The sequence below is a fragment of the Camelina sativa genome, chromosome 9 (assembly GCF_030686135.1).
Source record: "Camelina sativa cultivar CO46 ecotype springtype chromosome 9, ASM3068613v1".
Taxonomy (NCBI): domain Eukaryota; kingdom Viridiplantae; phylum Streptophyta; class Magnoliopsida; order Brassicales; family Brassicaceae; genus Camelina; species Camelina sativa.
Genome location: NC_141888.1, coordinates 33507847 through 33522442, shown reverse-complemented (window position 1 = coordinate 33522442; position 14596 = coordinate 33507847). Strand labels below are relative to the sequence as shown.

Sequence of the window (14596 nt, the reverse complement as noted above, 5' to 3'; positions counted from 1 at the left end):
AGAGAGCAAGAGAGAAAAATATCAAAATCAATGCTCAAGATCAGATCTTGCTCAAGATCGTTTCTCTGCTTGTTCCTCTACTGTTTGAGTTTTTTCTATTTTTTTATAACTAAAATCAGTGTAAAAGATGTTCCGTTAATGATGGCCTGAGACTTGGCTCAGTCTCTCGGGTCTCGGTCACTATAACCTTTTTTTATATATATTTTATTTCATCAGGGAAAAAAATATTATTTGATTTGTTTATGTTGTGAACCATGGATTGCCAATAATTGTCTTTGACAATTTCAATTTTTCTACATGCAATAATTCGAATTCTAATGAAACAAAACAAACATTTCTCGAAATAGGACAAGTTGACACAGCTTTTTTTGGTTTTTCACTGACACACATATTTTACACGTGTGTGAGACCGCGTTTAAAGAAATCGCATCATCTCCTAATTTTAACTTCAAACGTTTTTTTGTTTTTGTGTGTGTGGCATTATTGCGTTTGCAATTTTGCGTTATATTTTTTACAAATATTTTAATACGTACTAGGTAACAACCTGAATATAGTGCGGATAAATTGATCAAATGAAATCATTATGATTAAAATTATTATTTGAGATTTAAAATTTGTTTGTGTAAAACAAAATATATAACTATTTTTATTTTATTTTTTTCAAATTTACGATTATTTTGTGTTATTTAAATTTGTGATTATTTGTATAAAAAATATATTTTATCCGTGAATTTTATGAATTTAGAAAAAAAATTTAACGTGGTAGAGAAATTTGTATAGACTTTATTTTAGTAAGATATAAATAATTATCAACTAAAAAAAATAATTTGTTGTTTTTTAAAAAAGAATAATATAGATTCAAATTAAATGGCAACAAATAATTTTAATTTATATAATGAATTTTGATATAAATTAATAATGATATAGATATAATTAGTATTATAGAAACATTTTTTATAGGTGATAAACTCGATACAATCTCAAAATTTAAACGTTAAAAGAAAAGTAAAAAGAACAAAAAAAAAAGGAGAAAAAAGCTGTCATGATTGATTTCAATTATTCCGAGTTATCATCACAAAATAATTAAATTTTCCATATTCACGTACTGAAAAATTTAATAACAAAATAAAATATATTTACGAAAAAATGATTTTTATAACAGTCGAATCGTACGGCAGATATTGGTTGGCCCCTCTTCTCTGATATCATCATCTCCGCATCAAAACAAACAACTCTCACATGAGCAAAGAAGCCACATAGAGACACACACAAACACACACTAAAACCCTAATCTCCTCACTCACTCTCTCTCTTCTTCTTATATAAACAGAGCATCCTTCTATGTCGTCAACACAAGAAGCTTCAGCTACTGATTCACCCGTGAAGAGACCAAGAGAAGAAGAAGACAACGGCGCCGCCATGGAAACAGAGAACGGTACTGGAGGAGGAGGAGGAGGAGGAGGAGAGATGATAAAGGAGCCTTCTTGTATGTCCTCTGTTATTCCTGGGTGGTTCTCTGAGATGAGTCCTATGTGGCCAGGTTTGATATAAAGTCTCATTCTTTTCTGGAATTGTTGCCCAAATTTTAACTTCTTCATCAATGAATCAAACTCTCTGTTTGTTCACAATTCTTCTCTGTAAAGCTGATTTTTTTGAAATTTATGAGTTTGTAGGAGAAGCACATTCACTAAAGGTAGAGAAGATTCTATTCCAAGGCAAATCTGATTACCAGGATGTTATTGTTTTCCAGGTAACAAAAAAGACAGTTTCTACTTGCTTAGTTTGTAGTCTCATTAGTCTTCAAGTTTGGTTTCACTTATATAAAGTTTTCAACTTTGGTGAATTTTTTTTTTGCTTAGTCTGCAACCTATGGAAAGGTTCTTGTTTTGGATGGAGTGATTCAGCTTACTGAAAGAGATGAATGTGCGTATCAGGAAATGATCACTCATCTTCCCTTGTGCTCTATCTCCAATCCCAAGAAGGTAGTCCTCTTTTAGCAGATGAATTGTATTGTTAGGATAGCTTAGATACTCAAAGTCTCTTGCTTTCAACTGCAAAACTGCAAAAAATGTCACTTTTGGTAAAGTGAATTGCCTTTCTTGTCTATTAGTCATGACCATAGAACTGATTTGAGCTGGGATGATTTAGGATGATGGTCCTATAAGGGATGTTTTGGTTTTCAGTAAAATTTTAGCCAAGTGTGTTTCTTATGGAAACTTTTATCTATCTTATTTAGGTTCTTGTCATTGGGGGAGGAGATGGAGGAGTCTTGCGGGAAGTGGCACGTCATAGTTCTGTTGAGCAGATTGACATTTGTGAAATCGATAAAATGGTGGTTGATGTGAGTTTGTCACATTCCTTTCTTCTATTTATGTATCCTTTGCCTTACATTGTGATGAACTTTACTTAGGTTTTGATATGTTTCCATCTTCTGTGATCTTCTTTAGGTGTCTAAGCAATATTTTCCTAAGGTAGCAGTTGGATACGAGGATCCTCGTGTCAACCTCCTCATCGGCGATGGTACTCGAATGTTCTACTTTTTATGTCTGTCTCTCTGTCTGAATAAGTTTTATACAATGTTGTGGCCATGTATGCAGGTGTTGCTTTCTTGAAGAATGCTGCTGAAGGAACCTATGATGCAGTTATTGTTGATTCGTCTGATCCGATTGGTCCAGCAAAAGAGTTATTTGAGAAACCTTTCTTTGAGTCAGTGAATGGAGCTCTTCGTCCTGGTGGAGTTGTGTGCACACAGGCTGAAAGCTTGTGGCTTCACATGGACATTATTGAAGACATTGTGTCTAATTGCCGTGAGATATTCAAGGGATCTGTGAACTACGCTTGGACCAGTGTTCCAACTTACCCGAGGTCTTTTAAAATTGGATCTTGAAAACATATTTTGGCTTTCCTTTGCATTGGTTTCAAAAATCTGAAGTCTTATAACGATTTGTTTGCAGTGGAGTCATTGGATTCATGCTTTGTTCAAGTGAAGGACCACAGGTTGATTTCAAGAAGCCAGTAAACCCTATTGAAGCTGATGAGAGCTCTGTTAAATCATTCGGACCCTTAAAGTTTTACAACGCAGAGGTAAGTACTTTCTTCAACTTCTTTTCGAAATGTGTCTTTGAATCATCGTGTTGAACTGATTGAATCTTTTGGAGTTGCAGATTCACTCAGCTGCTTTCTGCTTGCCCTCTTTCGCTAAGAAGGTTATCGATTCGAAAGCCAACTAGAAAAGAGGAGAGAACTCATTTACCTTTGAGAAATTTCACGTAGAAGTGAATCATCATGATGATGATCCTTTCGATAATAATAAAGTTTTAATTTTTAGAATGTATTGTCTCTTCGTTCTCCTTCTCCAGCAATGTTCTGTGACACTGCACCACTGAGATGCAGTTAGACTCACACATACTTCACATCCTTTCTTTAACGTTTATGCATCTTTAAATTTCTATAGTTTTGATTGAAGGTGAAGACTTTGGGGATAACAGAATGTGATTCGAACGGAACCCAAAGTTTTTTTTAACTTTTCTCATTAAACTCTCACTGCACTTGAAATATAATTCTTGCAAGAACCCAAAGTTTTTTGGCTTTTGGCATGTTTCCTCAAATTTACCAAGACAAATGAAACAAAACGGAGTGGATGGGTGACTCAGTGAGTAACGGAACAGTTGGAGTGATGCAATTGTTAATTGTAGGTCAACGGAGACAAGATGTGATGCTCACCTAATAGGTGATTCTGACCATGGCAACTATTTTTTTATGGGCTTTAGTTTAAACGAGACGTTTTTGGGCTTGCATCATCATCGGCCGACCACAAAATAAGTAGGTCGTTGACCATCGTTATACACGTGTGTGTGTTCACATCGATCGTTACATGACAACAGTATCACATAAATACGACCTTTTCATGATTTTTTAATTTTTTCTTCGTGATGGTTTTACTTAATCATCAAATTATGTACTTAATATGTTCTGTCGCCCTCCACTCCTAATAATACAGATTAATGGGTCCATTCGCGAGATATAGTTGGATTGCCACTTGCAACTTTAAGCAGCATATAATATAACCTTATTTGTAGATTTCTTAACAAGAAGATTAAACTAATTTATAGGTAAACAAACATATCGATGAGTGTTTCAGTGTTAGTATATAACTGTATATGGTTGATTGATGCCAAGCGTGAATACAAAAGATTCTTAAGATTTTATTAAATTCAAGATTACGGTTTATATAAGATATAATTCCGGATAAAGTCAAATGGAGTATATTATATTGAAAACCTAAATTAGTATACGCTTTTAAAAATAGTTAAGCCAGCAGCTTCGTATCAACAGAGAACTATAAAATGATTCCCACCACACACAAAAAAAAAAAAGAGAATTAAAAAGAAAATGTCCTGTTCACATTTTTTTGAAATATTATTGTCGGATGTAATTACATCATAAGATTTGTCGGCTTCAAGGATTTGCAATATAATCAGTATTTCAAAATATTAATATCGGATGTGGGATCTATTTTTGTGGCTCTAAAATGCTTCTCACGTCTTCTAAATTGAAAAAATCAAATGGGGTGTAGATTAAAAAATTAAAATTAAAAAAATTAGAGTTCTTCACCAAACAATGACGCCATCGGGGCGGCTAAGTATATGCCAAAAAGCTAACTAATTAAAGAGCAAGATTGTTATTGTTATGTACGTAATCACTGTCGTAATATGCTGTAATGACGCAAACTCGGAGATGCAGCGACACAAAAATAACCATTACCTAACAAAAGCAGCTAAGAAAGTCTCTTGTTATTTTATTTGAACAATCACCAAATAGTTTATCCCATTATTTACTTTTAAAAATATTTTATCAAGCATCAAACATATTTCATATTTTCAGATAAAAGAAATCAAAATCAGGGTCCCCCTCGTTGAACTTATACCCTTATAAAAGTTTTTTTCCTTTTTCACTTTGACACTCCCTAAGGGCATCCTTAATGGAATAACTTTTTTGTGTGTTCTTAGATTAAATATATAGTAAAAATAATCTAAGATCAGTTGTTAAGATCATAGGTAAAAAAAATGGGGAAACTAATTTTGGTATTCTTAGAATAAAGATATAGTAATATAATATTCTTAAACATTTTACAAAGATGTAATTTATTATTAACTATAGACCAAAACTTGAATGTGAACAAAGATACAAACCAAATTCAATGATCTTGGACAAAAAATTATTAATACTTACCTATAAAACTTTCAAATTAAAAAACAGAGAGCTCCTTCTTTGTCATCACCCACAACAACAGATTCCATGTAAACACTGAAAACAGAGAGCTCCTTCTTTGTCATTACCCAAGGAAACTGCAAATGATCCAAGAATCCACACCCACTTTTCCCCTGAAAACATTAAACAAAAAGAAGAATGTAAAGCATCCAAACATGATTATAAACCAAGCTAATAACGAGAGAAGGATAAGACAATTACATTGAAAGAGATGCTTTGAGAGAGTATCATTTGGCATATACTCTGCTACCAACAATCTCTCATCTCCCTCGGCACAGCAACCAAAACTTGTGTATAAGTAAAAGTCATAACACTTGACACACACTAAACAAAACTTATCTTGTTCCCCACATCCTGCTAAAGCTCGCTAAAACCGGCCTACTAAGGAAACTTTGATTCTTCAGTTCAGCTTTCCCATGATCCAAGAGAGTTACGACCTTTGCTATAGCCTATAACTACTGTGACACCACTTAGCTAGTCATAGCTTTGACTAAGAAGTGATCAGACAGTCCAAGAGATTCAACTAGGGCTAAAATCCGAGTCAATGAATCAATGAACAAAGTGCTAAACAACAAACCATGCATTCTCCTTTTAACCGCTGAACCACCACCCTCACTACCTCTAGAATGATTCCCTTTCCTGCTATACACTTTCAAGCTCCTCCCACTCTCTTCTTCTTCTACTACTACTTCCTTACCACTACTCCTACCGCTAAAAAGACCTCTAGACTAACGTTATCAAACTCCATTATTATCTGCATCCCATAAATCCCAAAAATAAAATTGAAACATCAAAACAAAAACAAAAAAACACAAGACGATTTTGAATTTGATCGATCATAATCACAATTAGAATCTCGAAGCTAAATTTTACCTTGGAGAAAAAAAGAACAAAGCTTGAAGAACTCAGCAACGACCTGCAAGAGCGAATCTAAACCCTAGATTTCAGCTACTTCGACATAGATTTAAACAATTCAGAGAAGAGAACTATGGATTCTCTCACAAAACTATTTTCTATGCGTGAAGTGGTCCAAGAAACTACAAGAAACAGGCAATGCAATTAAGAAATCGCAAATAATAGGCAATGCAATTTTCTATTCGTAATTAAGTGGTTTCGATTGAGATTTGGTTTCGATTTGCCAAAAGCCGGACAAAGGAAACGACGGAGACAACGACGGAATAGGACGGAACTAGCTTCTCTCCTTTCGATTTCGTGTTTCAATTGCCGGAAAACAAAGCTTCGGCGGCGACTATGTCGAGAATGAAGCTGTCGCCGTTTTCGCAAGAGAAAGAAACCCTACACACGATTTCGTGCAAATGAAAGAAATGAAAAAAATTAAAAATACTCAATTTTTTTCGACCAATCAGAAGAGAGGAAGAATATTGAAACACCCTTTGGATCAGTTCTGAAGCAAGATAAAAAAATTGATCTAAGCCCACTATTATATATTTTTATTATTTATTGGGCTAAGAACAGAGGGAAAGTTATTCCGTTAAGGATGGGCTTATGGTGTGAAATTGATCTCAGTCTTAAAATCCCGATCAGATAGTGTGAAACGTAATCCAACGTTTATAAATGTTCCACGTTAAAGTTAATGGACCGTGTCTTTTTAGTAACCTTTTCTATAAGTTTTTCAACAAAAAAAAAATTAGAGGATTAATAATCTGATGATACGTGAAACCATAGCTTCTTTTGGCTATGCTATGGACCATGTTTCAACATAATGAATCCACCACATATGTACCATACCAGTGCCTACCTCCACTAGTAAGGTTCGTAACTCCTATTTTAACTATTTTTTTCCAAACATACATGTTATTTATAAAAACATGAAATGGACAATTTTGGTGTCTTCAGATATGACCTACGAGGTCGAGGTGATAAGAAAGAATCGAATCATTGACAATTATTGGTTTGTGATTCTGCAAGAAACTGTAGAACACTTCACGTTCTTCGCACACGTGTATGTCCAATATCGCACGCCATATTAACCGGGATTCCAAATGTGCACAGAGATGACCACGTGGAACTCGGTTTGTGACAAACCGGAATCGTATTAAACGCTTCTAACTGTTGTGATCTTGATACGTATCATGCACTCGTGGATCATTTCTAAAGTTCTAATTAATTTCGTTTATATTTGTATATATTTTGAAGAAAATATGTAACCCTTTTGAACCTATAGCCTCATGAAAAAAAAAATCCAAACTAAAGAAGATATTTTGTTTATAGAAAATAAACAAAAGGTAACAAACCAAGTTCGACATGTATGGTCACTAGAATTAGAAAAAAGCTTCAATCTTGTTATCTAATTTCGGTTTTATCCACGAATATGTGGATCTCTATGTAGACGCATAATTGTGCATTAACATATACAAAGTAAAGGGCGTCCACATTTGGAAGATAATGCCGTCAGCTTAATTTTGGCTTTTTCACGTTACACGAAAATGGAACAAATGTAAAAGGATCAAATAAGAGAGGACCCATACATCAATATATGTGTTATCTCCATACAAAACCTCAAATGGAAATTGGAATTATTACACTTTTTATATAATTATTTCTTGAATGGAGTATGACCCAAAAAGTGGTTACTAAAGGGAATTATTCTGTTATAGATTCCACCATCGAAGCTAAAAAAGCAAATAGATATATTATTGATAAATAGATGGCTGCTTAAATTAGAAACGCATGGGTGTTCTAGATAATCATATACAATATGTTTGGTAGATATATGTAACATTATTCGATAACTTCTTGTAAAAGTTGATATATTTAAAACCAACTCGTGCTACGAAAGTATAAATGCCGTGGAGCATGAATATTATTAACATGGTATGCATTAAATTATTACAAGGCTTGAGTGGGTCTTAGAAACAAAAATTGTTTCTATAATTTGGTTAAGGGTTTTTACATTTCTCGTTTAAAGAAATGTCACAAGATAAACTAAACAAAGATTCAAGTTGTTGAGAATTAGGTAAGCCAGAATACATATATATAACTCAAGAGGTTTCATCCACTCGTTTGCTTCTGTTTTGAGAGCATGGGACGGAACCGAATCACAGTGTCATTGCTAAAACAAGTACCGTTCAACAATTTTTGAACCATGGATGTTGAGAACTTTGACCTCGGTCATTAACGGTCATTAGAACTTTGTTTTTTTTTTTTTTTGGCAAATTACTAAAACTTTTTTTTTTTTTTTTATCATTATGTAACTTATAATAATAAAATTAGAAAAGCTAAATATTTGCTAAATTTCACGTTCCTTAAAAATATGGTCCACTAGGTTTTAATAATTTAAAGACACCAATTTGTTTTTGTTTTTTTATATAAATAATAAAGCTAAGAAAAATTATTTTAAAATTGTTAGTAACGACGTATCAAAATGAAAATCATATAATATTGTTCTTTTATAACTGATCTGTTTTGAAGCTTTTATGGCCATGCAGCGAAATAACCGGTGTTACAATTTATTTTAATACATTTTTTTATTATCAGTTTTTTATAGTATGTAACAAACAAAAAAAGTAGGTTTTTAATTCATAATTTCAACGCAACACCAACCATTACAACTATTTAATAATGTTATAACTACAATTGTCTACTTTCATTTAATAACGTTATAACTACGTATAATCGTCTAGTATCATAAATTCCAAAACATGACATATTGAAATTAGGTGATAGATAAAACATTTGTCGAACTCTTATAGCTTGAACCTAACCTTTAGATAATACTCCCTGTGTACCATAATAGTTGATTTTTTAGGATTAGCACCAAGATTAAGAAAAATAAATAAATGTTGTATTATTATTAATTACTTTTGTTTTCTATTTTTTTTAATACTCATTTACTTATATTTTTCTCACACTTGTCATTTAAATGCATGCATATATTTAATTATTTATTATAAAAGTAAAAACATTAATTAGTTATTTGATTTTAAGAATAAAAATGTATTAAATACACTGAAGAAATCATCTTTTGTGATACAAGAAAAAATCTTAAAACATCATCTTTTATGATACAGAGGAAATAAGATATAAGATAAAGATAAGATCCTTGGGGTTTGCAGCATTTTTCTTACTTATTAAATTTTCAATTTTGTATGTTATACTCTTTCTCTTTTGTTTTGTAATTTATATTTTTTGTCTTTAAAATTTCCATATACCAAATATAACATTTATTTACAGGATCACATTTATCTGAATTTGATATATTTTTGAAAGAAAAAAAAACATAACATTAAATTAACAATAGAAATTGCCAAGTAAAACTATTAAAGTTAAGTTTGAATAAAAAGAGCCAAATTTAATTACTTTTTTTTTTTGTTTTCCTTCTCCTTATCATTTCCTCTCTTACCATAATTTTGTCTTCAAATTTTGAAGATATGTGATAATCACTTTAATGAAAGCTTGAATTATATGAATCAACATCCCACTTATCAAAAACGCCACACTTTCCCATTACCTTTTTCACTCTCATTATCACATTTTCATTTTCCTAATAGTGACACTATTTTTTTGGTACTATTTTTAATACATTTCTTTATCTAAATTATACTGAAAAAAATAAAAAAATCTTAGCATATACAGTTTGACTAATCAATTTATTTCGGAACAATTCAAAGACACTTTTTACATCTCCTCAAAAGCCGAAACCAAAATCTCTCTTTCTCACAACTCACAAGTAAGCAAAGCAACTTCAAAATTTGGTTAACCCCAAAGAAAAAAATCAAAAAGGTCGATCTCTCTAATTTTCTTAAAAATCTCAACTTTGTCGTCTAAATCCAGAAACCCCCATACGCAAATACCCCTGTACGTGTTCTCCTTTCACCATTTTTCTCGAGCTTTCTCGCATTTACCCCTCAGATTCTTAAAAAAAGTTTCAAACTTTTCTTCTTCTTCCTTCACCATTCTCGTTTTTGCTCAAAACTGTTCTGTCCCGAGTAGTGAGTGAATAAAGCACAGATTTGAATTTTTTACTCATCATCATCACTCAATGGGCTTCTCAAATTCCTGAGTTTTTTTCTCTTTCCCGAGAAACCCACCATGGAAATCGAATCAGGAAGTTATCAAAACATCGTCAAGGTGAGCCATCACCAGATTTGAGATCGGTTCCGATCATAAAGTTGTCACCTTTATGAAGATCCTCGTAATCATCGATTTCTAAATCAAACCCTTTTTTTTTTTTTTTTTGCAGAAGGAATCGTGGAGAACAGTGTTGACATTAGCGTTTCAAAGCTTAGGAGTTGTATACGGAGATTTGAGTATCTCACCTCTATACGTCTACAAAAGCACATTCGCTGAAGACATTCATCACTCTGAGTCCAACGAAGAGATCTTTGGTGTTTTGTCTTTCATCTTTTGGACAATCACTCTCGTCCCTCTTCTCAAATACGTTTTCATAGTCCTCAGAGCAGATGATAACGGTGAAGGAGGCACTTTTGCTCTTTACTCGCTTCTGTGTCGACACGCACGGGTCAACTCGTTGCCGAGTTGTCAGTTGGCTGATGAGCAGCTTCTAGAGTATAAGACTGACTCGATTGGTTCGCCTCAGTCTGGTTTTGCAGCGAGTTTGAAATCTACTCTTGAGAAACATGGAGTTTTGCAGAAGATTTTGCTTGTTCTTGCTTTGATTGGGACTTGTATGGTGATTGGTGATGGTGTTCTCACCCCTGCTATTTCAGGTAAATTAATAATCTTTGACTTGTTTCTTTTGTGTGTGTTTTATGTCAATGACAAGATCATTGATTTGTTTTTTTTTTTTAACTTACCACTGTTCATTTGTTTTTGTCAATACAGTTTTTTCTGCAGTATCAGGTGTTGAGCTTTCAATGTCTAAGGAGCATCACAAGTGTGAGTTTCTTTTTCACTATTCTTGATAAAGTTGCATAAGGCGTCTTAATCTAAAGCTTAGGCCTGGACACTTTGGTTTAGTTCATAGATGATTTGGTCACACATGGAGTCTTAGAATCAACACCAAGTCGTCGGTTTTTTTTTTCCTTAACTGTGGAGCCAGTTGTTCCCACCATCTGTTTTATTCGATTGCTTGGTAGAGTTTTGCACGTAACACGAATTAAATGTCGTGGCGCCATCCTGATTTCGAGTCATCTATATCACTTTCAGTTCCTTAATTTGATGACCCCACGCTATTGAATAAGCGTTTTGGATTCTTCTCTGGACATCAAGTGGATAGATATACCAAAACCTTCCCTAAAACTCTCATCTACCCAAAAATTTGGAACTTAGTGTAACTGTCATGTTCAAAAGACTCTTGCAGTTGTTAAAGTTTTGACCTTTTTGCCTCAAAATAAGGTTATTGTGATTGTGTTTGAAAGTTTTTTTTTTTTGCTTTGTTTATGCAGACATAGAAGTCCCTGCTGCTTGTATAATTCTGATTGGTTTGTTTGCACTCCAGCACTATGGTACACATAAGGTCGGGTTCTTGTTCGCCCCGGTGATTCTGCTGTGGCTAATGTGCATCAGCGCCATTGGTGTTTACAACATTTTCCATTGGAACCCGCATGTGTATCAAGCGCTTTCTCCTTATTACATGTACACGTTCCTCAAGAAAACTCAAAGTAGAGGCTGGATGTCTCTTGGTGGGATCTTGCTCTGCATTACAGGTGCAACAAATTAAAAACAAAAACCCATTTTGCTTTACGAGCTGAAGAAGAAAACTTGACTCACTTGTCTTACTCGTATGCAGGTTCTGAAGCAATGTTTGCAGATCTAGGACATTTTTCTCAACTCTCAATTAAGGTTTTTATGAATCCTTCTCTTCTCTATTTGCCTTCTTTACATTTCTTTCTTCGTTGTCTCAGACGTTCGTGCTCTTGTTGCAGATTGCTTTTACCTCACTTGTTTACCCGTCCTTGATACTTGCCTACATGGGACAAGCAGCTTATCTCTCTCAGCATCATGTAATTGAAACTGAATACAATATAGGGTTTTATGTATCTGTACCAGAGAAACTAAGATGGCCAGTTCTTGTAATCGCCATACTCGCTGCTGTAGTTGGTAGTCAAGCCATCATCACCGGAACATTTTCAATCATCAAACAATGCTCTGCATTGGGATGTTTCCCCAAAGTTAAGATTGTTCATACTTCCTCTAAAATCCACGGTCAGATTTACATCCCTGAGATCAACTGGATCTTGATGATCCTCTGTTTAGCTGTCACCATTGGTTTCAGAGACACCAAGCGGTTGGGTAATGCTTCAGGTATATAACTAATAACCCAAACTTAATTTAGTATTGAAGCTAGCTACTATAGCTAACTAACCGTTGATAATGTTTTTCTCTTTAGGTTTGGCGGTTATAACCGTTATGCTTGTGACAACATGCTTAATGTCGCTAGTGATTGTACTATGCTGGCACAAGAGCGTCTTCTTTGCAATAGCATTTGTTGTATTCTTTGGCACAATCGAAGCTCTCTACTTCTCGGCTTCCCTGATCAAATTTTTAGAAGGCGCATGGGTTCCAATCGCACTCTCGTTTTGCTTCCTTCTCTCGATGTGTACTTGGCACTACGGAACCTTCAAGCGCTATGAGTATGACGTACAAAACAAAGTCTCAGTTAACTGGCTTCTCAGCCTTGGTCAAACCCTCGGCATTGCACGTGTCCGTGGACTCGGACTCATCCACACGGAGCTTGTCTCTGGCGTTCCTGCAATCTTCTCTCATTTCGTTACCAACCTCCCTGCCTTCCACCAGGTTCTTGTCTTCCTCTGCATCAAATCTGTACCGGTTCCGCATGTACGTCCCGAGGAGCGGTTTCTAGTCGGACGTATTGGTCCGAAAGAGTACCGGATATACCGTTGCATTGTCCGGTATGGTTACCGTGATGTCCACAAAGACGATTTCGAGTTTGAAGGCGATCTTGTATGTAGCATTGCCGAGTTTATCCGTACTGAGGCTGCAAACGCAACTGCTGCAGAGACCAACGGAGAGGAGGATGATAGAATGTCAGTTGTTGGAACTTGTTCCACATACATGCAAGGAGTGGAGGATCACTACGAAAGCGATGTTGACGACCCGGATAAGCCCGGTACGTCAGAGATACGATCACCAAAACCTAAGAAGAAGAGTAAGAGTAAGGTCAAAAAGAGGGTTAGGTTTGTTGTCCCGGAGACTCCAAAGATAGAGAAGGAAACTAGGCAAGAGTTAATGGAGCTAACGGAGGCTCGTGAGGGAGGTGTGGCTTATATAATGGGGAACGCGTATATGAAAGCGAAACAAGGATCAGGGTTAGTCAAGAGACTTGCCATTAACGTCTGCTATGAGTTTCTTAGAAGGAACACTAGGGGTCCTAGAAATATGCTTACCTCTCCTCACGCCTCTACTTTAGAAGTTGGTATGATCTACCATGTCTAAAAAGGGGTATTTTGATCTTTTTTTTTTTGTAAATGCTTTTGTTGTGTTTTAATTTACTAAAAAAGAAAAAAAAAAAGTGAATTAGATATAGCTGAAGAAATTTTGTTTTTGCTTAAAAGGTTTATAGAGTTTATAGCTCAAGAACTCCTCCTTTAGATATAGAGTTTTTTTTTTCACCTTTCTTATACAAACTTGTGTACAAATGATATGTGTGAATTGTGTACCAGATTGTGATTACATACATTGTCACATAATGTGGGTATTGCCAATCTTCTATTTCTCTAGCATTATGCATTATGTGGGTTTTAATCATGATCATGACACATTGACACTACTAATATTAACCACTACTAAGATACATGTTGGAGACATATTTTCGATATATGTACATCCAAACTCATAAGCAGCAAACAACAAAATTAGATAAAATAAAAGTAAGTAGTCTAGGAAGTGCTTGGAGCATAGGTGGGCTAATTAACGGGCCATGGAGACTAAAATTATCAAAAGTTAAAGAGGTCAGAGTAAGTCATACCGGACGAAATCCGAAGATGAAGATCCCTTTGGTCGAGCTGTCAATGTTCTCCCGACTGGTATTAATTGGTCTGAAAGCGATCTGACTTTGGATAATATACTCAAAGAAACAGCTCAATTGTTTAAAAACTGAAACCACGTGCTTCTCTAACAAATTTTGTTATCCTTTTATTTTTCGTTTTATTATTTTTTTCTGACTCCAAATTCAGTCTTACTTTTTTTTCTAATGGAAAAATACACTAGAGATAAGTTTTTTTTTGGTATGAATTGTATATTCATTCGTCTTTCTTTATGTGTGTCCCCTAGTTATTCTTTACGTCACGAATTTTCTTGTCGGTATGAACTATTTTAAATTCTAGGCATTGTAGTGAGAACGTAAATTCAAAGGCTAATTAGCGGAAGTCGTGAGTACTAT

At 34.5% G+C, this 14596-nt stretch overlaps 2 protein-coding genes and 1 long non-coding RNA gene across 4 annotated transcripts; 2 read left to right on the top strand and 1 right to left on the bottom strand.

The window, feature by feature from the left end:
• Positions 1 to 1096: 1096 nt before the first annotated feature.
• LOC104712576 (spermidine synthase 2) lies at positions 1097 to 3453 on the top strand. The gene is made up of 8 exons (XM_010429500.3): positions 1097 to 1540; positions 1674 to 1750; positions 1860 to 1982; positions 2237 to 2341; positions 2448 to 2520; positions 2598 to 2865; positions 2955 to 3084; positions 3165 to 3453. The coding sequence occupies exons 1-8, from the start codon at positions 1342 to 1344 to the stop codon at positions 3228 to 3230; spliced, it is 1041 nt and encodes a 346-aa protein (XP_010427802.1). The 5' UTR covers positions 1097 to 1341; the 3' UTR covers positions 3231 to 3453.
• Positions 3454 to 5127: 1674 nt separating this feature from the next.
• LOC104712575 (uncharacterized) lies at positions 5128 to 6683 on the bottom strand. Its single transcript, XR_755533.3, has 3 exons — positions 6145 to 6683; positions 5473 to 6025; positions 5128 to 5384 (listed from the first exon to the last, which is right to left on the bottom strand). It is a non-coding gene; the product is annotated as an uncharacterized LOC104712575 (long non-coding RNA).
• Positions 6684 to 9678: 2995 nt separating this feature from the next.
• Positions 9679 to 13919, top strand: LOC104712574 (potassium transporter 6). 2 transcript variants are annotated; one of them, XM_010429499.3, is made up of 7 exons: positions 9679 to 10362; positions 10475 to 10961; positions 11077 to 11130; positions 11640 to 11900; positions 11984 to 12036; positions 12120 to 12498; positions 12584 to 13919. In XM_010429499.3, exons 1-7 carry the CDS (start codon positions 10324 to 10326, stop codon positions 13648 to 13650), a joined length of 2340 nt encoding a protein of 779 aa, XP_010427801.1. In that variant the 5' UTR covers positions 9679 to 10323; the 3' UTR covers positions 13651 to 13919. The 2 variants fall into 2 exon arrangements, with proteins under 2 accessions (XP_010427801.1, XP_087323054.1); XM_087466928.1 differs by having other exon boundaries at positions 9889 to 10362; positions 11693 to 11900.
• Positions 13920 to 14596: the final 677 nt, after the last annotated feature.